The sequence below is a fragment of the Prosopis cineraria genome, unplaced genomic scaffold (genome assembly GCF_029017545.1).
Source record: "Prosopis cineraria cultivar Desert tree isolate PC_DT_omini unplaced genomic scaffold, ASM2901754v1 PC7, whole genome shotgun sequence".
Taxonomy (NCBI): Eukaryota; Viridiplantae; Streptophyta; class Magnoliopsida; order Fabales; family Fabaceae; genus Prosopis; species Prosopis cineraria.
In genome coordinates, this window is record NW_026555338.1 from 33,246,595 (window position 1) to 33,270,430 (window position 23,836).

A 23,836-nucleotide genomic window follows, 5' to 3' on the forward strand; every position below is an offset into this window, starting at 1 on the left:
AATTTTGTGTAATTTATTTTTGATACAACGAAGTATTGCCGCCAAATATAAAAAGAGTTTGCAAAAACGCTGCCGTGACACTAGCATGCAAATTGGAGGGAGTGCATTGGGAGGAATGTGAGCTTCTCTCTTTCGTGTTTTTTTTTTTTTTTTTTTAAGGGCAACGGCTCTCTAAAAATTCAAAAATTACATGGACGTTTTTGTGGGGACTATTTTGTGTGTGTGTTTTTTTTTTTGGAAAAAAATTATGATTTAAAACTTATCTTGTGATAAGAAGGTGTCTTCTAAATGCATCAATATGAGACAAAATTGAAGAATGACAAAAGACATGTCACGCAAGAATGAGCAAAAATGTTGATTGCTTTATGAAATTGGTGAGATGTAGCAAGAAGTTGATCAAATTTTGGTAAACTCTTGTTGACATTTGGCACTTGCCAAGCTCCCTCTTGTCTCAAAATACAGTGCGGCCATCTCTCTCCTTACTTCCCTCCCTCCCTCCCTCTTACACTCACACCTTCAAAGCTCCCTAAGCTTGGAGTGTTGCTCAATTACTGCTACCTTCAATTATGGGAAAGATGTTGAATAATTTGTTTTGATTCTAGAGACTTTTTTTTATGGGTACCTAAAAACACAACACCTCAATTTTCTTTATTTTCCATTTTTTTGGGTAAAATTACGCCTATTGATTATATAAATGAGAAAACTTTTTTAATAAAATTATTAGAATGGATGGTATTAAAAAAACTAACACATTTTTACGCAATAATTATAAATAATCAACTTGACTAATTTCTTTTTTAAGCAATTCAATTAATCTCTTTAACCCATAAGAATTAGTTAATTAGCTGGCATGTTTAAAACAGGATGAAGTGTGTGTGTGTGTGTGTGTGTGTGTGTGTGTTGAATAGTATTAGTAACCTCTTTCGTAATGACTGAACATGTCTTTTAAATTTACCAGGGAAAAGTTAATATAAAAATAAAATTTGCATTAAATATTACATTATTTTTTTACAGGAGAAATATTACATAATTAATTGAAGTAGGTTATAAATGGATCAAAAGATATTCATATATAGCTACTAAAACTCTAATAAGTTAATTGAGTTTAAGCAAAGTTAATTCAGTGTGGATAAGATTTAAAAAGCAAATAAAGGATTAGAAACTTTAGGTCGTTCTTTGGATATTGATATTGCCCAGTAAAGAAATCTGCTATCACTTTCTTAATTAAAATTCTTTCAATTTATCAAAACAAAAGTTAAAAACTCTAATATCTAATCACTGTTTTAATCGATTCTTCGTAGAAATGACTTTGACACGCTATTATATTACTTTTACCATCAGCACACTTGTTTTGCATCAATTTTTTAAGGCAACAAAAAGAAAGCAGAGGAAAACAAAAGCTAATAATCGAATTTTTAGCATGTAACTGTAAAATGAACAAACAAAATGAAAACGTGAATATAAATTAGAGAATAAAGATTGTGTTTTGGCAAATTGATGACGTCCTTTTGGAAACTTAAACGGCCATGCAGATGTTCACAATCATCCATGTAATTCTACCGTACAAACCTATAAATGCAATAATTAGTTATTCTCTGAGATCAAAACAAGATTTTAAATGAAATAAACCATTAAATCTGTTGGGTTCTTATGTGTAGTTTTAAAAAGAAACCTAACAAATTCCAAAGGTGAAGCCGACACTATCTGATTCGGTTCTCGAACAAAAAGTTGACATCTCCAGGAGAATTAGGGTTCCTCCTTGCTGTAATCTGCATGAGTGCACCATCTACAAGCAAGCGCTGCAGAACTCTTGTTATGTTCTTCGTGTCATCAATGCCAAGATGATGACTTCCCCTCAACGGTATTTGTAGCTCCCTCATCATTGTAACCATTCCTGTGGCCTGTTATCCATGAACAAGGAAATGTAAAATGCATCAATAGTCAATATATCATATAAAAATAATAGCAAGCTGCACTATTTATAAACCATAAACAGTGCAGCTTACCTAGAATTCCATACAACGCACGAGAAAACACGTAGGATTAATTTCTTATTAAAAATAAAACAGTTGGATCAAGGGTCAATCTACCTTGTTAACAAATCTGGTACATGGTCTACCTAGTTTCAGGAATTAGTTTTGGGATTTTATTTTATTTTCTAGCCTGATTTAACTACTGATTTATACTCAATTTTTGCTTCGCAGCTTGTTATGTTTCATGTTTTGTAGCATCCGTGATCTCTATTTCAGGTAGTTTTCTTGTATAAAATCTGTGCTTCTTCAAATGTCGAAACTCACCCTTCTATGATAAAAGTTCAGATAGACATCTTTGATATTAATCCACTCCCTAAAGTAAGGAGGAGGCTTTATCTTTGACACTTCACATTGCTGAGGGACCTTTGTTTTCAAATCCCAATTTCCACTGCAAAAGCAAAAGAGTGGCATGTGTTCTATGTGAGAGAGGGGGGAAAAATATAATTACGGTAGGAAGTATAACGGAGTTCTTCAAATCAATCAATGTGGATGAAATTTGAAACCACTACACGCATTCACCAAAGACTTGAATCTAGACACTGACTACTCAGAAACATATGGGATGGGAAATGATAAAACGTGACTACTAAGAACGAAGAGGATGAACCAAATACTGACGAAACATACCAAGTTACAAATGCTGCTCGATTGAGTTTTCCACCCATAAACAATTGATGCTGTTCCAGCCAAGCCTCAAATTGTTGAATAACTTCCTTAAATGGTATGGCTGTGTCATGCCAAACCCTGAAAATAAAATTGTTGCCAGTAGAAATACTTGAAAACCTAAAAAAAAAAAAAATCTACGGTCAAATTTGAAAAAGAAAGAGTATCTTGAATGAATCAGAACCAAAATGCTTCATAATAAACTTCATGACATCTAAATACTTAAAAACTGAACTCTATCCTGTATTGTTGCAATAGATTGAAGAGAAACTTTCAAAACAAAGTTACTTCCAGGCAGATGAAAGGTGGCACTAACTGATAACTAAGAAAACTAATGCAGTAATACTAATGCCTGCAGAGATAGCAAAGCAAAACTGCTTAAGATGATCCCTTGATAACTGCTATAATAGTATAAATTCCATTGGAGCATCATTATTGCCGAAATACCGTAAACCCAAGTAATCTTACAGGGCAAATCTTTTGCTCGCAGGAGATACCAAGTCACAGCAAACACTAGACTGTAAAAGTTTTGGCCACAAACCCCCATCAACCTAATTACACGTGGAAAGAGATTGGGAGTTTGCAAGTTCTACCGACTTGATGGACCATGCCTTGGCAGCAAAAATAAAAAGGAAAAAGAGAAGAATTTATGCAATGCAAGAATGAACAAAGACAGATTAAAGCAAAATAAACTGCATACCTATCGACTCCAAATTTGCCATACTTTCCCTCAATGTACTCATTTATTCTTTTCTCGCTCATTTTTGAGGGCCTTACAAACCTGGAAAAGGAGCAATGGAAAAGAACGATTATAAGTTGAGTGAATCTGAAAGAAATTAAGGTTCTCCCCACATATGTTTATGCAAGTTAAAACAAGTTACCCCAAGAAACAACATGGATTTATATTAATCTCTTGTATGTTGCTAGACAAATGAACCCGTGTTCTATTTAAATGGTCAAAACTCGAGCCCACGATTTCATTTAATGGCCAGAATATTTCTAAAGTAATTGATAATATCAATATGACATGCTCTTAGATTGGAAGTCACACTTCACCATAACTACTACTCTCCTAAGAAATGTATGTCCACAAACACAAGCTCTTCCTCTGCTGTTGAACATTTTGTTAGGTCTATTGAAGACACAAAATAAATAGCAATTTAAAATTAAACATAAACAGAATAACTCTACCAGTCACAGAACTCTACACTGCTGGACATGTCATAAAGTGGATGATTATAACCTGTGGAAAATGTCTTCAACTTCCAATGTTTTTGCGCTAATCATTAGAACTGGAAACTCAAGAATCTCGACTCTACCCTCTAAATCAAGCACCAGGAAAAAGTCAAAATTCTGAGAGCATATTTTGCGCAAATCAGCAATATTCAATTGAAGCTCCCGTGAACAATTGTGATTGAACTTCTCCAAGTGAATGGGATCATCCATCTGTAAATTTGGATTGAAAAAACATTGTCGAAGTTAAAGAAAAATCTAAACTTTCAGCAAAGATTGAGCTTTCAGTTCCCATGTGGCAGGTACTATATTCCAGGAACCAGTTATATTCCTATAATCCTATCGATTCAATTCAGCAGTTATCTTTTACAAACTGCTCATTTACTTAATAAACATTAGGAACTGAGGGCACTGAATCAGGCAATCTTCTATCATGGTGCCAGACCAGTATTACAAAATAGATTTGAGGAAACACAGCAACTGAACAAATTAACAAAAATAACAATCCCACAATACTATCATTTGAAGGTCGGAAGATGATATTGATTATTGGCTATGGTGATGTAAAATCAAGATAATATACCAAACCCGCGAAAATGACATGTCCATATAATGGCACTCGGTTCCCTCTCTAGGGGCAAGTGTAGACTTCGGAATCACAGAATTTAAACCGTTTAAGTTATCGCCCAAAAAATAAAAATAATTAAAAAAAAAGTTCTCGCAACAGAGAAATTGAACAAATCATAAGAACTTGAGAAGACCAGTCATTTCTAAAGAAACCATCTCACCAAGACAAGCACATCAGACATTCAGGCAAAGAGCCCGGTGGTCCCTGCCCTTGTTTTCATAAATGTAACAAGGTGACGATTACATAACAGAGTCCAGTCGATCATGAACTTTGAAGACAATTTATCGAACACGTGGCATGCAAAGTTTTACAAGTACGCCACATGACATGAGCATACCGTAATCTAACTCTCCAAAAACCAAAACAAAAGAGCACATGGAAAGGAAAAGAAGGAAACTTTTCAGAAAAATCTATCAGCAAGAACTTTAGAATTGAGGTTCAACAAAGATAGCATATACAGCCTAAGCCGGAGGACGAGAATGGAGTTGAAAAGGACGGGCTAAGAAAGAAGTTTGTACCTTGGTGCACTTGCCCTGCGTGTGGTACAAGCATAACGGTTTCCAGCGAAAATCAGTCTTGTGTGAAGATGCATCGTGGGAAGTAGTAGAAAGAGAGGCAACGAGAGTGAATGAACGCAACGGAGGGGCTAAAGCACTGTGAAGGGAGAGGTTGTTGGGGATGAGACTGAGAGGCGACCAAGAAACTAAACCGCGCGAGAAAACCTTGCTTAAAGGAGGTCTATAAATAGCCATTGTTGAAATCAATACTTGTGTTTGACTTATGGAGGACGAGGCTATGCATGCAACCGTATGTATGGCATAACAAGCACGTATCTGCCGTTAGCCTTTAACCGTTTGGCATATAACCCCCACCATGTTTCATCCATATTATGGAAATCCAGGATATTAAGCCAGTATTTTAATTAATTTAATAAAATATTTTATTTATGATTGATTTGGTCACACTTTGATAACCATTTTGCCATTAACTTTTGAATTAATATCATGATTCAATGATCAATCTAGTTATCAATAACTTAATATCATTAAAATTAAGAAAAATCTTAAATAATATCAATTCTATCCAAAAATTCAATGAATTTACACCTTTATTCATATTGAATACACAGACATTAAAAATAAAATACCCAACATTTAATAACTTTGCCAAGATTTATTATGAAAAAGAAGTAAAGAAAAACCTAAAAAATCATTTATGTGATTTAAAAATATATTATTGGCAAGCATAATAACAAAAAAATAGAGTTCTATTTAATAAATAAAATTTTTAGCACTTAAGCCATTGATGATGATTCCAATTTGTGTAACATTACTAAAGTTATTGAGATTTGAAAGTGCTTAAAATATGCGCATATTATAAAAGGTATCTGTATTACAAACTATATTTATTGTACATGGAGTGTGAAAATGAGTTTCCATAATCATGACTTATGAATAGTATATTACAAATTTTAATATAAATATAGGATACATTTTCTATCCTTCATACAAAATTCAAATAATGAATCATTTTGCTCATACCAGATAAATAATGTGATTTACTATAAAATCAGTATAAAAGTATAGCAAGAATTATTGCTCATGAATTATGAATAATATGATTCATTTTAAATGCCACGTAAATATACATCACTAGATGTGCTTTTGTTGTGATACATGGATTATTAAAAGGGAGAATCTCATCTAGGACTCTCAAGGGAGAAAAAAATTACACTTAAGGTACAATACGTTTTGAAATTATTTTGTAGGCCTAATGGCTATGTTTTAAGTAAAAAAGATACAATTTTTCTTAGTGGAAAAAAAAAAACAACTCTAGGTTCACTATCAATAAATAATCACTTATTAATATATAAATCTAAAATTAAGAATTTGTGAACACCTAATTGTAAAATATGAACTTGTTGTCATAATAAATTTTAATTTTGAATATATGAAGTCATAAATTATATATTTTGCTTTATAAGTAAAAAAAACTTATACTTGTGAATAATCAATCTTTAAGTTATAAATTTGTTAAGACAAACTGGCCAACCCTAAATAAAAATTTCACTACAGCAAACAATTATTTATTAATATGTGAAATTAAAATTGTGAATTTGTAAATATATAATTATAAAAATCTAAACTTACTATCACGATAAACCTTTTTAAATATATGAAGTTATAAATTTTAGACTTTGACTTCTAAATAAATAAACTTATATTTGTAAATATTCAAACTCTAAATTATAAATTTATTAAATTGACTAAAACAAACAAGTTAACCCTAAATAACAATTTCACTTTCAATGAATAATTATTTATTAATATATAAACATAAAGTTGTGGATTCTCAATCTTATAGTTGTAAAAATCTAAATTCATACTTGTTACCTTTTCTCGCTAAGGGCAATTGTGTCCTTTCTCTCTAAAACATATTTGCCAAAAACCTTTGAGCTTGCAAAATAATTTCAAAGTACATCAAACCCTAAGTGTAGTTTTTTCTTCCATAAAGGCCCTAGATGAGATTCTCACTTATCAAAAAATAGTCGCACAACTCTCAACAAAGTCAAAACAGACAGTGAAATAGTTGAATTTCCTATGTTATTTTATGGATGACCTTATTTACCATCCTGATAATCTTCTAGTATATGCTCTAAGGAACTGTCACTGATGATTGGCCTGAGCATGTTGCAGATTTGCAAGTTGCAACCACTACAAGTAACAGTCTAGAATGTGGAGGCTATCACAGTAAAAATTCCCAAACAAATGTGTGCAAAACAGAGATATATAGACAGCAAAAGTGATAGATGCAAATCATGGTGGAGCTGGAGGTTGAGCATTATCAAAATTTACAATAAAAATCCTATCTGCAGTTAGTTTCATCTGTCATTCATCTTCATCAAGCATAGTAAAATCTTCGACTAAATCAGTTCCTTTGTCCATTTTGCGCACTTCATCAATCTCAACCAGTAACAAAGGATCGCAGACCACCTTATCCGCCTTCAAGAACTTTGGGCAACCTGACAAAGAACAAACTTTGTTACTGCAGGGTGGCATAGGAACATGGAGACTACAAGAATTCAATGATCTACCTGTTACTGGGCATTGAATACGCGAGTGCTTTGACCGCATAAATTGCATTATTGTCTTCTTCTCATATACATGCCTACACTCCATACTGTGTTGAAACATAGATGGAGCAGGAACAAAGAGAAAATCGTAAGCGGCATATACAATGTATATGAATGTCTCGATCCACGCCTAAGCTTTTCAGGACAAAATGTTTGGTAGTTCATAGTTCAAAAATCACTATTAACTTCGCCACTCATTTACTCCACATTACTAGTGCTTTACAAACCTCATTTCACATGCAATGTTACTATCAAGGAGAAGCAGGAAACATGGTGATATAACCCTATCCCTCACCACGAATTCATCTAAGAGGCATGTACCCAACAGATACAACTTAAGAACCACGACATCAATTGAATTTGAAGTTTACATGCATCACGACTCCTTGTAACTGTTCATGCCAAAACCAACAACAGGTCCCTTTATATGATACAGGAAGCACTTTAATGTCATCAAGAATCTTCATAGATATCATATTTATAATAAAATTTCATATTTATTTGATAAAATTTGTTCTAGTTATTAGATTTTCAGCCAAAACAAAATAAATTATTTTCAGAATCACTTTACATTTGCCTGTTGTAGACTTGCAGCATCTTTAACTGCGATGGCACAGCATTTTGTCTCATTGGTTATCAAGGTTCTCACTTGATGCACATTTAGAGTGAAGCTGCTCAGGCAATATTACGGAGCATCATCACCACTAAACCCATGCCATCAAATACAAGACTTCTCCTGAACATCAGATTCATATTTTCCACATTTAGGTTTATAAGTATCCAGGAATTCTTATAGACTTTCAATATGCAAGGGATTTGACTTTTACCAATCCAGAGATGTGGGATTTGAGGGAATGTAGGAGCATGGTGGGAAAACGGATAGGGAATATGGAGGATCCTCAGAATATATTATAGATGATCAGCATATTATGTACCGGCAGGGAAGATTCTAATAACACCCCATTGTCTACCCACGTGATGCCCTTCTTAACTGTGCCAACAAGCATTTTTTCTGAGAAGTAAATGTTCTCAGAAGCACACAATAACAGACCCGGCATGACTAACATTATACTTGTCCGGTTGTCATGAAGCAGTCAGTTTGCTCCCACCATATGCAAGTTAAAGCTCATCTATCCATCCACCCATTAGGCCAAGAAAGTGAAGAGACGCACACATACATGCATTATATACTACTTAATTATTAAGGGAAAAACATGTTTTGAATTTGATCATATTGTACCTGCGAACAGGTTCCACAAGCTCAGTCACATGCTTCCCGGTCAATGGACATTTCATATTCAAAATATTGGGCTGTGTACTGGTCATTACAATGTCTTCTTGCTCTTCACCGGGCATTAGCTGTCCCTCATGATGAACATTCTAATACAGAACACAAAAGGTATATACATTAGATAGCTGCAGGAATTCAACTTAATAACAACCCAATAGAATAAAAGTGCGAGCACCAATAGCATGATATTATTGCATATGTGCCACCAACAACTTTTCTTATAAACAAGACAATCATATAAAAGTTAACGCAGAAACATCTGCAGCAAATTAAATTCATAACATAAAGTTGAAAAGTTCTTCTATTGACAGAGGCACTCAACCAGTACGACAACAATGACAATCTATGTCATTACAAAAAAAAAATATTCTTATCAGAGACAGCATTTGACTATCACCATAGAGAGGCAATAAAAATCTTTTGTACGGATAAAGAAAATCTTTTAGATAAGTGGTGGGTTTTCCAACTTTTCAACTCAATTTCTATAACTCATTTTATGGCAAAAACTTCAAACAGGAAAGTCCATTAACCCCAGAAATATATGAACTGTCACATTTAAGACTGTTGAGTAACATACCCACACAGCTTCCTTAAATTGGCGGATTAAGGGATGCTTTTTTGGATCTGAAGATGAATTGGCCTTTAACTTTGAAGCATCCTCCTCAAACAACTTCCTAAAATCAGTCAACTGCATATTGAAGATCAATAAACAAGGTTTTGGAGAAAATGAGGGGTTAGAAGACAAGACATCATCAGACAAACAAAATATCTTAAAGTGCAGACCCAAAACCTCTTCTCCTGGCTGGTATCTGTCTGCAACAGACTGAACAGCAGATGAAAAATGTGCAAAGTCTTCCGATATGTCCAATAACTCCACAACTGCATCTTCAAGCTCCTTCACCTAAAACATTTTATAATTATCATATAATTAATAAGGAAGAAATGCTTAATCGTCCATCATCTTTGAATATCAATTCAGTAACACAAAGATTCTTTATCATTAGAAAATTATTAGATGCTCTCCACGTAATCATTTATAAGATCCAAATAGATTCAAATCAGAAGACTGTGAAAAAACAAACAAATAGATACATAGAGACAATTTTACAGAGTATGTCCTCCGCACCTCCAATCGAAAACCGAATCAATGGCAGAAAATCATAAATCATTGAACATTTGAAGGAATAGAAAGAAACAGTCCCAGAAGATCTTAAATCTCTAGTTTTTACTCATTGTCCACGCTACAATCATCTAGCAATATAAATTAGTTCAGTGATGGATGGATTAATTTCAGATTTCAATATGAAAGAGCAAGAGGAGAAAAAGTTTTTCAATTATGAATATTATTCCAGATAATTTTCTTATGTCCCGATGAATTCCAAAACTTTCATCTAGAGGATTCTGGGTCCTGCTAGAAAACATCCAGCTTAACTGAAATTATCATGCTCCTTGCATCATTATCAAACAAGAAAACAGGGGGGAACATTGAGATTAAATACAAAGAACTGAAATTCAGAGTACCATATCAGACTGCTTATCTTTCTCCAAATCAACTGCAATTTCCTTCATTAAACCCATTACCTTTCGGGTATCCTGAAACAATGACACATGATACAACGGAACATAAAACCAAAAAATTTACTGAAAAAAAAAAATAAAACGGAACTTCGTAATGAATAATCTTCCTTCACGAAAGCAATCTTAGCTCACTGTTCTCAGCTTCCGAGGGGGCAAACTTTTCCCCCATTTAGGAATTTTCGGACAAGCAAGTGTCGCTCCCATAGTAAATTGAGTTTTTTACAACAGAGACGAGCTAAATCATGTGCTTTCAAAAAGAAAAGTTGAGCTCTTGGCAAGAAAGAAACAACTCAACCGAAATATTAATTCCACATTCCGTAAAATACAAGATCAAGAAACGCTGTATTTTGCACTTTGAGAATGGGAAAAGGCAAAGGAAAATCAGCTTCTCAGGATTAAAGAAGCACTTCCGAGATCAAGGGAAAAGAGCATTAAACAAAGGTTGAGCGAGAGGGGGAAGTTACAGTAATGAGAGGCAGATTATCTGAGTAGAAAGTCGAAGCAGCAGTTTTGATTCTTCCACTGGCGCCACCGGAATGTGAAGTCGACGCCATGGCTCTCCGATCACCAACCCTTGCCTGCTTTGAATGGAATGGATTTTTGGAGGGAGCGCGAGGGCTTCAATGAGGTCCGGTTGGTTATTAAGCAATGGAATTAAAAAAAAAAAAAAACAAATGAGCTAATAACTTTTCTTTCGTAATAAAACTTATTAATATATATTATAAATATAAAAATTATAACACTTTATATCTGATTCTTAATTTTATAAATTTAATTATTATTATTTTTATGAATGTGATTACATATTTTTTTATTATTTTATTTTTATTTTTATTTATGTTAATTCATTTCTTTACCAAATATACCAAAAGTATTAAACTGTGCCCCCAAACTTCATCGTTTCATGACACTGATTATTTTATTATTTATTCCTGTTTTGTTGCATGCATTACTATTATGGTATTTATATGTGGTTCAAAACATTTTAAAATATATAATATATTATTTATGAATTTATCTATATATACAGTGCCTAGCATTTAATTTGGCTCTTTTGATTTTTGCAACCGTTTTTCAATTACTGCATTTTAACTCAGCTCAAATATGTAAAACTCTTATAAACTTTACCACAATTCTATATAACCTCTCACATTTAAAATTCTAAAATTAACTCCTTTAATTTTTAATTTTTTTCAAAATTTCTTTTTTAAATTATATTTTTTATAAGGATTGAAATGTCATTTAATTATAAAAAATTATTAAATAAAATTATTATATTATAAAATTATTTACAATCAACTTCTTTTGTTTTGGATAGTTAAGGCATAGGTGGCTTGAAAAATATTATTATTACTATATAAAATTTTAAATATTTATATTTGTATGAGCTTTATCAATTTATTCGTTATCAATAGTGCATAATTTTATTATTTTAAAGGATAAATTTTTATTTACATTCTTAGGTTTGATTAATGTAATACATCATTGATAACAAAAAAAAAAAAACTGGATAAAACTAATACAACAGTAAATATTTAAAATTTTATACAGTGATAATAATAATTTTTTACTATCAGTGCCTTAATTATTCAAAAAATATAAGAAATTGATTAGTCATATTTCTACAATATAATATTTTGTTTAATAATATTTTTTAATTAAATGACATTTTAACCCTTATAAAAAAATAATATAATTAATAGTAGGAGGTTAATTTTAAATTTTTAAATGTAAGGAGGCCATATGCAATTATTTGTTTTAAAGTTTTAAAGAATTTTATATATTTTAACTTTTTAATTTTGTATTTGTGTTTGTGCGCGTGGGCGTACACAAACACGACTTAAATGAGATTACTCATCCATAAGCCATCATATTGATTCTCGCAAATTTTAGTGTTTGCAAAGATCAAGGGCAATTAGGACTGCTTTGAGTAGCCAGGATGTCATTTTGTTTCCCAGGCTTGCGTATCAACCTTATAAAAAAAATAAAAAAATTGAAGCAAGTTTTGAGACCCCATCACAAAAATTAACAGATTGATGCTATTTCTATGTCAACAAAGGTTTGATCCTTCTAAAAAGTACCATGAGAATTGAGAAAGAGATTCTAATAAATGCATGAGATAAGCATCGGGTGATGCATTCTAAGGAACTTTAATATCAGACGAGCTCACTTAGACCCATGAAACAAGCATATAGCTCTTCAATCTGCACAACACTTTACAGGTATAACATTTCAATTTAAATTTTAATAATTAATTTAAATTAATAAAAATTTTAAAAAATATTTAGAGGTAAATAAATTATTAAAAAATAATTATTAAATCTAACTTAAAATATAATTTTAAATTAAATTTTTTAAAAAAATTATTAATTAATTAAAAAATATTATTAAATTATTATTATTATTATAAAAAAAAGAGAAAATATATGAATAAAAAAAAGGGAAGAAGAAGAAGAAGAATAAAATTGCTTTCGGTGCCGCATGCAATGATCACACATATAAAATAATAAAAAAAGAAAGAAGAGAGAGGAAAGGGAAAAATAATAAAAAAAATTGTGGGACCCAGATTCGTTTTTAAAAGCCACCGTTCTCTTCTCATTTTCCTTCATTTCCTTCCTCTTTCGTGTGCGATCAGAGAGAGCGTTATGAGCGTGAGTCGCCGGTGCATAAGATTTGAATTTTTAAGGTAAATGTTTTTAATAGGATATTTAGGGTGTGATTTTAAGCTTTTTAAAACTAAGTAAGTGTTCTAAAAAAATTTCTTAGTTATCCTTCCTCTTTGATTTCTGATTTTGTGGTGGTAGAAAATTTAGGATCTGAAAGAGGGATGAATTTATGTTGAATAAATATAATTTATGAGGTTGTTAGTAGTATAATAAATGTTCTAGAGTATAAATTTGTTGATGATCTTTGAATTTGTGGCTTATGGATCAAATTCTAAACTAGATCTGAAAATATATGTTGATTTATTGAGGTTTAGATGATTATTTGGGATGAGAAATGAATTATTATGGCTATAGGATTATGATTCTAAGCTAAAGACTCAATTTTTAATTTTTGGATATTTTAGGTGCGAATTTATAAAATAAAAAGAAAATTTTGATAATAGAAATTAATTTAGAAGTTGATTTTTAGATTATTAATGTTTATTGATAATTAAAAGAGGAGTTAAAAATTTTATTTAATAGTATTAACTCTAGATTTGTATTAAGATTTAAAATTAGGAATTATGTTATATTTTTAATTCTATTATTAGAATTATTTTATTAGTTTCAAAAATTAAAACTAATATTTATAAATAATATGTTATTTGTAGATTGTATTATTGGTGAAGATTGTGGTCGGAGAGAAATTGTAAGGAATAATTTATTGAAAAAGCCACGAGGTAACCATGCTTTTAATTTGTGATTAGTGTTACTTCATGTTAATTGAGTGATTATTGAGAAAATTATAAATTTTGTAGTATTGTATAATTGTGCAATATTATTATGAATTTATTTGATTATTGTGGGAGGTGTTGGGAGACTTGCTATTGTTGTTGTATTTATATGCCACGTGGTACGCCCCTATTGGAGCTCAATAGGTGGCTTGTAAGGGCTCGGGCTAATCTACCTTTGGTCGGGTAATTTAGCACCGAGTGAGGGCTACGGCTCAAGGTTAATTGAGGGATATAAGGATGGTTGTTTGTGTGTATTGTAATATTTCTTATATTTGTTGGAATTATATTATTTTTGGTTTCCACTTAGTAAGTACACACTTAACTGTTTGTACACACTATCATAAATTGGCTTTGGTTACTGAGACTTTTGAGTCTCATTATGTGGTTAACAATTTTCAAGAGAAGAGCCACAAGTGACACGTGGAGGAGTCCCAAAGGCTTAATGACATAGATCTACTGTCTCTTTTGGGTATTTGATTTATGATTTATAATGTGTTATATTGCCAATATTAGGGCTTTTTGTTTATTGACAATTATATGAATATATAAATGTAATCATACCTTTCAAACTATTTCTATTTTTGGTATACTTTGGATGACTGTAATTTTAATATTTGGTTTACTTTGGATTGGTTAAAATGGCATGATTATGAGGCCAAATAACTGACTTGTGTTGAAAATTGACTAAATTGTTTATTTTACTTATTGGGAGTATAAGGATGGACAAATGTGATTTAGCCTAATGGCATGTCGGAGGTAAAAATTTATTTGAATGTTATATTGTGTGAGTTGAAGCCAATTATAGAATATTTTATATTGAAATTATTGATATAAAAATGTGTTGGGTGGCTGTAACCCAACTATGGTTGAATTAAATTATTTAAAAAAAATTTTTGGTGTGTTACAACAATCATATGAAAATTCAGTGAAAGATCTATGAGCTCCTCCTTCACCCTTCATCAAAAGTAACATCTCCTTGGTCTCCTTCAGCTCGACCTTGAGCCTCTCCACATCTCTCTCAAGCTGCTGCTTCTCTGCCATCACATTCTCTAGCTTCAACTGTGTAACAGCCCTCCGCTCACCCCGCCTCCTCGAGGTCTTTTGCGGCGCTGGACACTCTCCCCCCAGGCCCCACAACAGGGCGACCCCACCCCTTTCGGTGAGCATCAGGAGACAAAGGCTTCCCCGCAGTAGTTTGCGTGGTTCAATGGTATCAGGTTCAGCTTCAACTTTGTTATGTAGGAGAGGTTGGAGGATCGAACCTGGGGAGGCTCTCCGCAAGGGGAATAATCCGCAAACTACTGCGGGGAAGCCTTTGTCTCCTGATGCTCACCGAAAGGGGTGGGGTCGCCCTGTTGTGGGGCCTGGGGGGAGAGTATCCAGCGCCGCAAAAGACCTCGGGGAGGCGGGGTGAGCGGAGGGCTATTACAAACTGCAAGGTACCATAGTCCTCCTCGAGATTTTGCGTCTTCCAGCGAGCTCATTTGTTCTGGTACCATATTGCAACTTGTCTTGGAGGCACACCTAATTGTTCTGAGAGCTGCAACGTCTGCTCTAGCTCCAGCTTCTTTCTGCAGGCAAAGCTTTTCTCTAGGATGGCCACTTGATCTTTAGTTAGCCTCTTTTTATTGCGTTTCTGGTTTTGGAATGACAAGAAGAAATTCTCCATATTGATTGTTGGGGGGTTGTATAAATTCTCCATATGGGGCCATAGTTCATGCATCTGTGGACTTTTAATTATTTGGAAGATCAGCCCTTAATCAAAAGCAAAATATTTCAATATTCAAACCGTGACGCACAAATGCAATCCCTTCACTGAATCTGCCAAAGATCATGTGTCTTTCTTCTTATCCCAAGTGCATGAACTTTATACAGCCAAGTAAGTCAACTTGCCAATAGTCATAAGGATGATCTTGTCATGTTTCAATCACAGATTATAATATGTGATGTCTTCTTATCCGCTGATAACTTTTCAATTGTCGGTGTGAAGAAGAAAGATTTAGTTAATTATTCTTGTTAAGACATGAATCTTCTCTAATATAACATGTCAGAAGATTTAAGCCAAGTCCCACCAATTTAGCTAAGAGATGAATTATGAGGTAGACGCAAACTAATTCTGATACTGTGTAATTAAATCTTAAATGGATTAACATTGATATGGAGAATGCAAGATAATCTAAAGTAAAGCGAGAATTTCAAATGAACAAGATTAAAAAATAACCCCAGTAGTAATTGAGGGGAAAATAACATGAAATCAAATCAGAGTATCTTATTCAACAATCATGAAAGGTTGCATCAAGTCGTCAATTAATATCAACAAGGAATCTTATCAATAAACCATTGAATCACTTTGATTGGAAGTTTGATGAGTCCTATTGCACAATTTGCTAATCCTGCGAAGCAGACGCAACAAGGGCACAAGCAACTCAACACAGACCTGTCATAGATATCAAATATTTAAAACCTGAGGAGAAAAAAGAATCATGTAAGATATTTGATCGAGGAGAAAACTTACCCAATGATCCAAATAATTGCACCAACCAAAGATAGCACCAAGGAAACAAGGGCAAAAGGTAGGCCTATCAAGAACCCAAGTGGTCTGCATTCACACTCTCCCATAGTTCTCTGCAAAAATTCACAGCCCTTTCTGAAAACAGACCACCTTACTGATGAATTAAGATCTCCAACAATATCAGTTTCTGAGAATGAACTCACAGAAATTCAAGAACTGTTTCTTTTGAACTGAAAGATTGGTGTTAAGAAGTTGAAGATCCTGCCAAAGTTTTATAGGCAGAAGCGTGAAAATATCAAAGCGCAGAACAAGGATGTCTGGTGCACTACCATGAAGACTTTCATTGGGAGTGATGATCAGGATGATAACACCAAAGAGTCCACTACAGTTGTGTGGGGTCGAAATGGAATAAAATAGTTGGCATCAAGCTTCAACAGATAGAGTGAACTTTTAGTCCCGTTTAGAATAATCAGTAAAGTCATCATCTTTTTCAGCCCCCCACTCTCAATCTTTCACAAGCATCCATGTGTGCCGAAGAAATGAGTTTCACGTGAAGGATTCCCACGGCCTAATTTCCATTCAAACTTGTTATCATTTATTCTTTTCGTGCATTATCAAAACTATCCCCAAGCAATCAATGATAGAGTTGGGAAACCCGGCCACATGTGCCCGGCCCTTAATGGGAAAATCCTTTTATCCTAAACTTGACCATTTTTTCAAGCCAACTATTATTGATTGGGTTTAGAGTTAGGTTCAAAAACATGTTTTTATTTTTATTTTAAAAAAATTAAAATTAATGTTATAACATTACATATTTATACTCTAAGATACAAATTAAAATGTTTTAAAATCTGCAATAAGTAAAAAAAAATCTAATTTTAAATTATAAACAAATATTTTAAAATTTTAATCCAAAGATATAAAATATGGGTAGCCTGAACTTATTTTTTTAAAGTTTAAATGAACTGTGTTCTAAAGCCTTTTTATATTAAAATATCTCAATTTTTAAAATTTGAATTCAAAAATTCAGGCTTAAATAGCTTAACCAACATATATTTCTCACTCTAACCAATAAAATTAAGGATAGAGCTATAAATATTAACAAGGGCGCAGCAGGTAAAAATAAAAATGTTAAGGGAGACAGAGTTAGATATTTTTTTTTTTCTGAAAATAATCCAATCTACTTGTATAGTCCATTACAAATGAAGCAAAAATTTTAGGGGAGGTGGCTCCCCCTATTTGAGATTACTATGTTCGTCCTAGAGCACAATAGTTGCAGTATAATTATATTATGTAATCTATATCGATCCAAATCAATATTAATGTCAACTCATTCAATATAATCTATAAAATGTATAAGAATACATAGTGTTTTCGAATGGTAAATCATGCCATTTTAAAAAATGAATGAATGGCAAATCATGCAACTCATTTTTGAAATTACATGTTCGCTTAACTTCCATTTATAAGCTTTCAATTATCAGGAAAAATTAATCTAAATTTTTCATCTATTTAATTATCTAATTATCTTATATTGTTTATAATCTTTGGCAATAATGAACATCATCTCATAAAACATGTAATTTTTTCACCTCCCTTGACAAAATTGTATTGAAGTCAATTAAAAAGTTCCTTTTATTTTACTAATTAAAAACTATATAACAATTAGAGAAAATAATAATAAAATCCTTTTGAACTATATAAACAACAATTTGATTCTTCAAAATGTCATAATTCTTCTAAAGTCTCTAAGGATTTTTATATCATGAATGAATTTATATAAATTTACCAAATTGCCTTTGTTAAAAAGTAATGATTCATAAGTTTTGTTTAAATATTTACAATTTTTCTTCTTATATTCACAATAATGCACCAACAAATAAAGAATTTAACATGTAAAGTTATAGTTTGATATTGCATTGTTGCGAATATTAAAAAAAGTTATAAATATTTAAACAAAACTTATGAATTATTTATTTTTAACAAGGACAATTTAATAATTTATATAAATTTATTAATGATAAAAAAGTTTCTAAAAACTTTGAAAAAATTATGACATTTCGAAATATTTTATTATCATTTTTCTGTAATAATTATTGAACGAACTGTTTATCATTAAATTCAACATTCATAGTCGTCAGTGGATACACGTTTTATTTCCCTGCACCCAATTCAAGTGCGTCAAGTATAATTTCAAAAGCTTGAAGAACAAGCCATTCTTTCTGAAGTGCATTTTGGTTTAGAGAAAAGGTGGGGAGGATAAAATCGTCTAAAATCCCCACTTTTGTGTGCATTCGGTTCCCCACCTTGGCTGGCTACACGTACACAATGAAAAATGGACTGACAGAATAATTAGTTTTCCTCAGCATTTTTTTTTTTTTATGAGGCTGATCTGTGATGCTTAGGGCATATAGCTGGCTTGGTGTGTTTTTTTCTGGCTTTCAATTAATTGGTTTGTTACTCTTTTCCTGATTTATGCGAGTCTGTTTCTTACGCCCCAATGAAAAAGCAAGAGACCACCATCTTTGCCCCTTACTAAAATCCAACAAAAATCCAAATTTCCAACAACCTTAGTGCTAACATCTTTCGGAGGTTACAGTAAACACTGCACCGTCAGAGTATGTATTTATAGTAGTTTCTTTGTCTCTTTCTATTGCCTGCTTCCGGCCTTCTCAGTCAAATAAACAATATGATCATGAGTAATGTAACAGAAAAGAACTGGTAATTAAGAATTAAGATACAACCTTGAAAAATTATCAAAAGATCATTCTAATTTCAAAATGAATTCCAGCTCCAACCATCTTTTCATCTTCCTCCTACTCTTCTTCTCCTCGTACCACAACCTCGATGACATGGCCAGATCTGATGACAGTTCGATCAACACACTGTGCAGCAGAACTGAAGAACCAGTGATTTGCAGGGCATGCCTGCAAGCAGATCCTAACAGCAAGTCAGCAGATGGCCAAGGGCTGGCCCTCATGGCCATTTCCTGCGCAGAGAGGGACACAACCTTTCTGCATGGAGACACATTCAATCTTCTTCAGAATGCTACAGGCCATTTAAAAGGAATCCTTGATGATTGTACTCAACGTTCATTTCTAGCACAGCAAGAGTTTCTACCTGCTGCTCGCTATGTTCAAGAAGGTCAGTATGACAGTGCTATAGATGTTATTGCAGAGGAAATCATCCCTTCAGTCATGTACTGTTTGAAACTGTTCGACCAAAATCCAGAATGGCCAGTGCCGCAACTGGTCTTGGCCGGCACTGTGGCCTCAAACCAAACCTGTAGAAATGCTGTTGAAATCCTGAGATCTATTTGAATATGGGAATATGATTGCTGAGTTAACTCAGCTATTAGAATTGGATAATATCAAGGTTCAACTTTTCCCAACCAGAGATGACCGCATCTTAGCTGGTATTAACTCAATATCAAGAGGCCATTCCTAGACCAGTAAACAATAATTTACAGTACAAATACAACGTAACCTGCAAAAGATTCAAATTGTCATTGAATTAACAAAAATATGCAATTGACTTAGTTCCGTGAGAGCTTTCTTTCTTTCACGACTTCAACAAGTTGTTGTTAGTAATTCTATAACAACATTAATCCCGCCATCAACTGCAATTTGTATATGACGGAAAGGAAGGAGGTTGGGAGAAGCGCAGCAGGAATTTGAATTTGTAAATTTGCATATACTAATATCGATAACTAACATGTTTACATAGCTACCAAACAAACCATCGCCACTAGCTAATTTTGCCCACATCATAAGTGAAATCTACCTTTAGGTTATCCTATTAAGAGACAAAAGATAAGTTGATCCCTGATACAAATCCATCCTCGAGACAAAAGAAAAGATACCAGGAGACCAAATAACCCATCAGTTTTCTTCAAAAACTAAGCTGCTGTTATGATGTTATGTCAGCCGCCAAAAGAAGCCCTGTCACTCCTCTACATTTACCAGCTCATACTCAACCAACGACAGATTGTTATCCTCCTTGACAGTAAATTGTGCTGGCTCAGTAACCTCAATACGGCCCCATTTGTCAACTGCTAGCCTCATAGATCCCTTGAACATGTCGATCCTAGCATTCCGGAGAATAACAGTGGTACCAGGTTTCATAGTATCAACTGAATATAGGAAGTGGGGATGCACGTTAGATCTTAGCATATTACAGAAACACTACAACATTCATATATGCACATTATATAGTTAATCATTTGTAGATCCTAACAAAACGTGGACTGCCAATCAACTCATGATCTAAACCAACGAATACTAAAAGAACAAAGATGTCCCACAAAATTGTTAATCATTTGTGACTAAGGAGCGCTAAGATTTACCAAAATTGTCCCACAAAATTTCATTAGAATACAGCCAAGTATGAACCGAGTATATCAGCGTCATCTTCTTCATGACCCATTTCCTTGCAATTGATCCCCATGTTAAACAGGTGCGTTTTGGAATCATTAACAGCAACGGTACAAGTAAATTCAGGCATTACATTGCAGTGCACAACGACTGTCAAGGAACCAAAACTTGAAGTCTGGGTTCCCGTATGCCAACTAATCAAAATGATTCGAGCAAGATCAAATAATATATCAATTATGCCAATATTGCAAGGTTTTTAAAAGGTCCTGTCATAAGCCTTTCAACCTAATGTTCACATTGATAGCAACAGAACCAGCATGTTAATTAGGTGGAATACAAATGATATTTGGATATCACAAAATTGCAAAGACGTCAAGCAAACTCGATTGCTTGAATTATATAAATGCATCCTTTGATGTTTAGAAACAATGCACTGAGAAAATTAACACTATAACGCATATCATATGTTCGTAGACTAAAAATGCTCATTAACGCCATTATTAACATCTAGAATTTCTAACACTTATAACACCAGGATTACATCAATTGCCACACTTTTGGTGAAATGAATGATGACATTAAGCTAAATTCGATCACCACTATTTTTATATTACAAAATTCAACGTTCAATTTGATTGATTTAAAAATAATCGCATCACTAGACCATTGGAAAAAGCAACCTTTAAAACGAAAAACAAAAAATAAAGTATGACATGAGGAATGAGAACAAAAAGTCAACATATCTATTCGTCATCTTGAGTCTGAGCAGGACTGCTCCCAAACAAAACTTTTATAAGGAGCCACAAAAAGAGCCAAAACAATATACGTATGTATGCATGTAACTTCAAACAAAAACAAGACACGCAAAGGGAGTAAAAAAGAAAAAGAACATCACAGCCCAAAAAAGTAAAGAAGTGGGAAAAAAGAGTGGAGAGGGGAGAACTTTTAAGGTCTACATGAACATGATACACCAGCATTTTCAGCATTTGATTAGTATAGAAAGTGGAAAGAAAATCTAAAAAATATACCTTTTTTATCTTTTCTCCTCAATGGCCCCAAAGAGACAAACTGAACATTAATAATTAACAAATCACTAAAAACTAAGAAGCAAACAGCCGGGTGTACCTTGATCATTACGGGCAGTGAACAGGATAGAGCCAGTCTCGTCCCCGACGAGGCATTCAGAGACTCGAGTATGACGGAGGTGCTGGGAAGCAGAACGACCCTTCTGCAAGACAGCGTTGGAGTTGAGAACTTTGACAGTGAGAGTGTGGCCGCTAGTACCAGGCTTGAGCTGGTCCACCTTGACAAACACGGGCTTTCTCAGTGCAGGTTTCACATTACCCTGTTGCTGCTGTTGTTTTGGCGCAGTGGTTGTAGCCATGTCCAAATGAACGAAATCAGAGAAGGAGGGGAAACCCTAACCCTAAATCTGAAGGAGGAGGACAAAGATGAGCAAGCTTGGTGAGGAAAGATGGAAACGAATCTCTCTGCCACTCCCCACCTCTTCTCACGCTGTTTTAAGAGTTTGGCAATGAACACGACGCTTAATAGCTGCGTTTTTATTGTGTGAAACCATAACTATTTAATCACGAGACACGTAAAAAGCAAAGAATATATTCTTTGGAAATTGCTGTTTGTTTATTCCTTGGAAAATGGGGTTTTAATTCAACTCTGCTCATCAATCATCTAGCAAAGAATAATCTTTTTGGTTTTCCGGAATCTAACGAAGAATCGTCAAACAGAAATATCAGCAACAATAGATAATATATACTGGTAACACCATAAAATTTGTAAAAAAATTAAACTCGACTTTCATATAGCAATGCTAATATTGTATAACAGACATATATTTCAGTAAATTTGTTGCATTTTCTTTTGAATCTGTTGATATCACCAGCAAAAATTAATTGAAGTTAGTAATTTTCGCCTGTAATTGATATCAGAACTCATTTCTTTACAGAGTATAGTACGTAGTTAAAATATTTTCTATCTGTTAAAAAAATGTAAAAAAAATTGAATAATAAATGTGATATAGATTTTCCTTTGTGCATTGATATAAGTTTGTTTGGTTAATTTGCTGGTTAAAAAAATAGATTTATTTATTGATTATTGAAAATTTTAAAAATTATCAGGAAATTTATGTTATTAAAAATTCAGTGGAAGCAGTTGTAAACATTCACACAAAAAAAAAAAAAATTGCCAAAGATTGCACCCTACCTACGAGATTGCAGGAGATGAGATGATAGCAGAGGACTGTGAGGTCCCCTTGGCCAAAAAAAAAACCTTCAGGAAAAGTCAATATTTGTATTGATTAGTTTGTATATATACGCATTTTTCTAATCACTGCAGGGGCATTATCGTGATTCTTCCAAAATATTTACCTTTTATATTAAAAAATATAAGATATTTTTAATCAAATTTTACTTTTAATAAAATAATTATTTTTTTTCAAACTAATTTTATTTTTTTATATTTACCTCTATCTAATATAATATTTTATTTTAAAATAAATATAAAGTAATTTATTTAATAAGAGTACATTTAAAAATAATAATAATTATATTAAAAATATCTTACATTTTTTAACGAAGGAAATAACTATAAGATATGATCTTATCAATAAACCTACTAATATGAGTTTATCCTCACTTTTATTTATTTATTTTTAGATATTTTGCCTTCTGTTATATTTAAAAACTAAACTACATCCATTCAACACAAAATTGATATAATTAATTCATTAAAAATATAAATATTATTTCAATAATAATAATTAGGTATTAATTTTTTAGCATTATAAATTAAATAATTAATCATATTAATTTTTGGTATTAATATATAATAAAAATTATAAATTTTTATCACATTTTTTAAAATTATAAATTAAAAAAATATAAATAACAAGAGATTAAATTTTTAACATTATAGATCAAATTTTAGGTTATTTAAA

General features: G+C 32.7%; 5 protein-coding genes across 8 annotated transcripts; 1 reads left to right on the forward strand and 4 right to left on the reverse strand.

Moving 5' to 3' along the window:
- Nucleotides 1-1,434: 1,434 nt before the first annotated feature.
- Nucleotides 1,435-5,389, reverse strand: LOC129316377 (uncharacterized exonuclease domain-containing protein At3g15140). 2 transcript variants are annotated; one of them, XM_054960772.1, is made up of 6 exons: nt 5,076-5,389; nt 3,940-4,142; nt 3,397-3,477; nt 2,661-2,777; nt 2,298-2,421; nt 1,435-1,901 (listed from the first exon to the last, which is right to left on the reverse strand). In XM_054960772.1, the coding sequence occupies exons 1-6, from the start codon at nt 5,307-5,309 to the stop codon at nt 1,701-1,703; spliced, it is 960 nt and encodes a 319-aa protein (XP_054816747.1). In that variant the 5' UTR covers nt 5,310-5,389; the 3' UTR covers nt 1,435-1,700. The 2 variants fall into 2 exon arrangements, with proteins under 2 accessions (XP_054816747.1, XP_054816746.1); XM_054960771.1 differs by having other exon boundaries at nt 2,661-2,816.
- A 1,865-nt stretch (nt 5,390-7,254) lies between these two features.
- Nucleotides 7,255-11,177, reverse strand: LOC129316062 (E3 SUMO-protein ligase MMS21). Its single transcript, XM_054960310.1, has 7 exons — nt 11,024-11,177; nt 10,503-10,574; nt 9,772-9,882; nt 9,559-9,669; nt 8,931-9,070; nt 7,652-7,737; nt 7,255-7,579 (listed from the first exon to the last, which is right to left on the reverse strand). The coding sequence occupies exons 1-7, from the start codon at nt 11,111-11,113 to the stop codon at nt 7,446-7,448; spliced, it is 744 nt and encodes a 247-aa protein (XP_054816285.1). The 5' UTR covers nt 11,114-11,177; the 3' UTR covers nt 7,255-7,445.
- Nucleotides 11,178-16,297: 5,120 nt separating this feature from the next.
- Nucleotides 16,298-16,675, reverse strand: LOC129315277 (signaling peptide TAXIMIN 2-like). The gene is made up of 2 exons (XM_054958873.1): nt 16,514-16,675; nt 16,298-16,435 (listed from the first exon to the last, which is right to left on the reverse strand). Exons 1-2 carry the CDS (start codon nt 16,615-16,617, stop codon nt 16,312-16,314), a joined length of 228 nt encoding a protein of 75 aa, XP_054814848.1. The 5' UTR covers nt 16,618-16,675; the 3' UTR covers nt 16,298-16,311.
- Nucleotides 16,676-19,088: 2,413 nt separating this feature from the next.
- LOC129315262 (uncharacterized protein At4g28440-like) lies at nt 19,089-22,417 on the reverse strand. Of its 3 annotated transcripts, none has more exons than XR_008594428.1 (3): nt 22,009-22,417; nt 20,294-20,642; nt 19,089-19,793 (listed from the first exon to the last, which is right to left on the reverse strand). XR_008594428.1 is itself a non-coding variant. In XM_054958849.1 (2 exons), the coding sequence occupies exons 1-2, from the start codon at nt 22,265-22,267 to the stop codon at nt 20,455-20,457; spliced, it is 447 nt and encodes a 148-aa protein (XP_054814824.1). In that variant the 5' UTR covers nt 22,268-22,417; the 3' UTR covers nt 20,183-20,454. The 3 variants fall into 3 exon arrangements, 1 of the variants encoding a protein (XP_054814824.1); XR_008594427.1 differs by having other exon boundaries at nt 19,089-19,804; XM_054958849.1 differs by lacking the exon at nt 19,089-19,793 and having other exon boundaries at nt 20,183-20,642.
- LOC129316759 (uncharacterized) lies at nt 19,363-19,830 on the forward strand. Its single transcript, XM_054961140.1, has one exon. It carries the CDS (start codon nt 19,363-19,365, stop codon nt 19,828-19,830), a length of 468 nt encoding a protein of 155 aa, XP_054817115.1.
- Nucleotides 22,418-23,836: the final 1,419 nt, after the last annotated feature.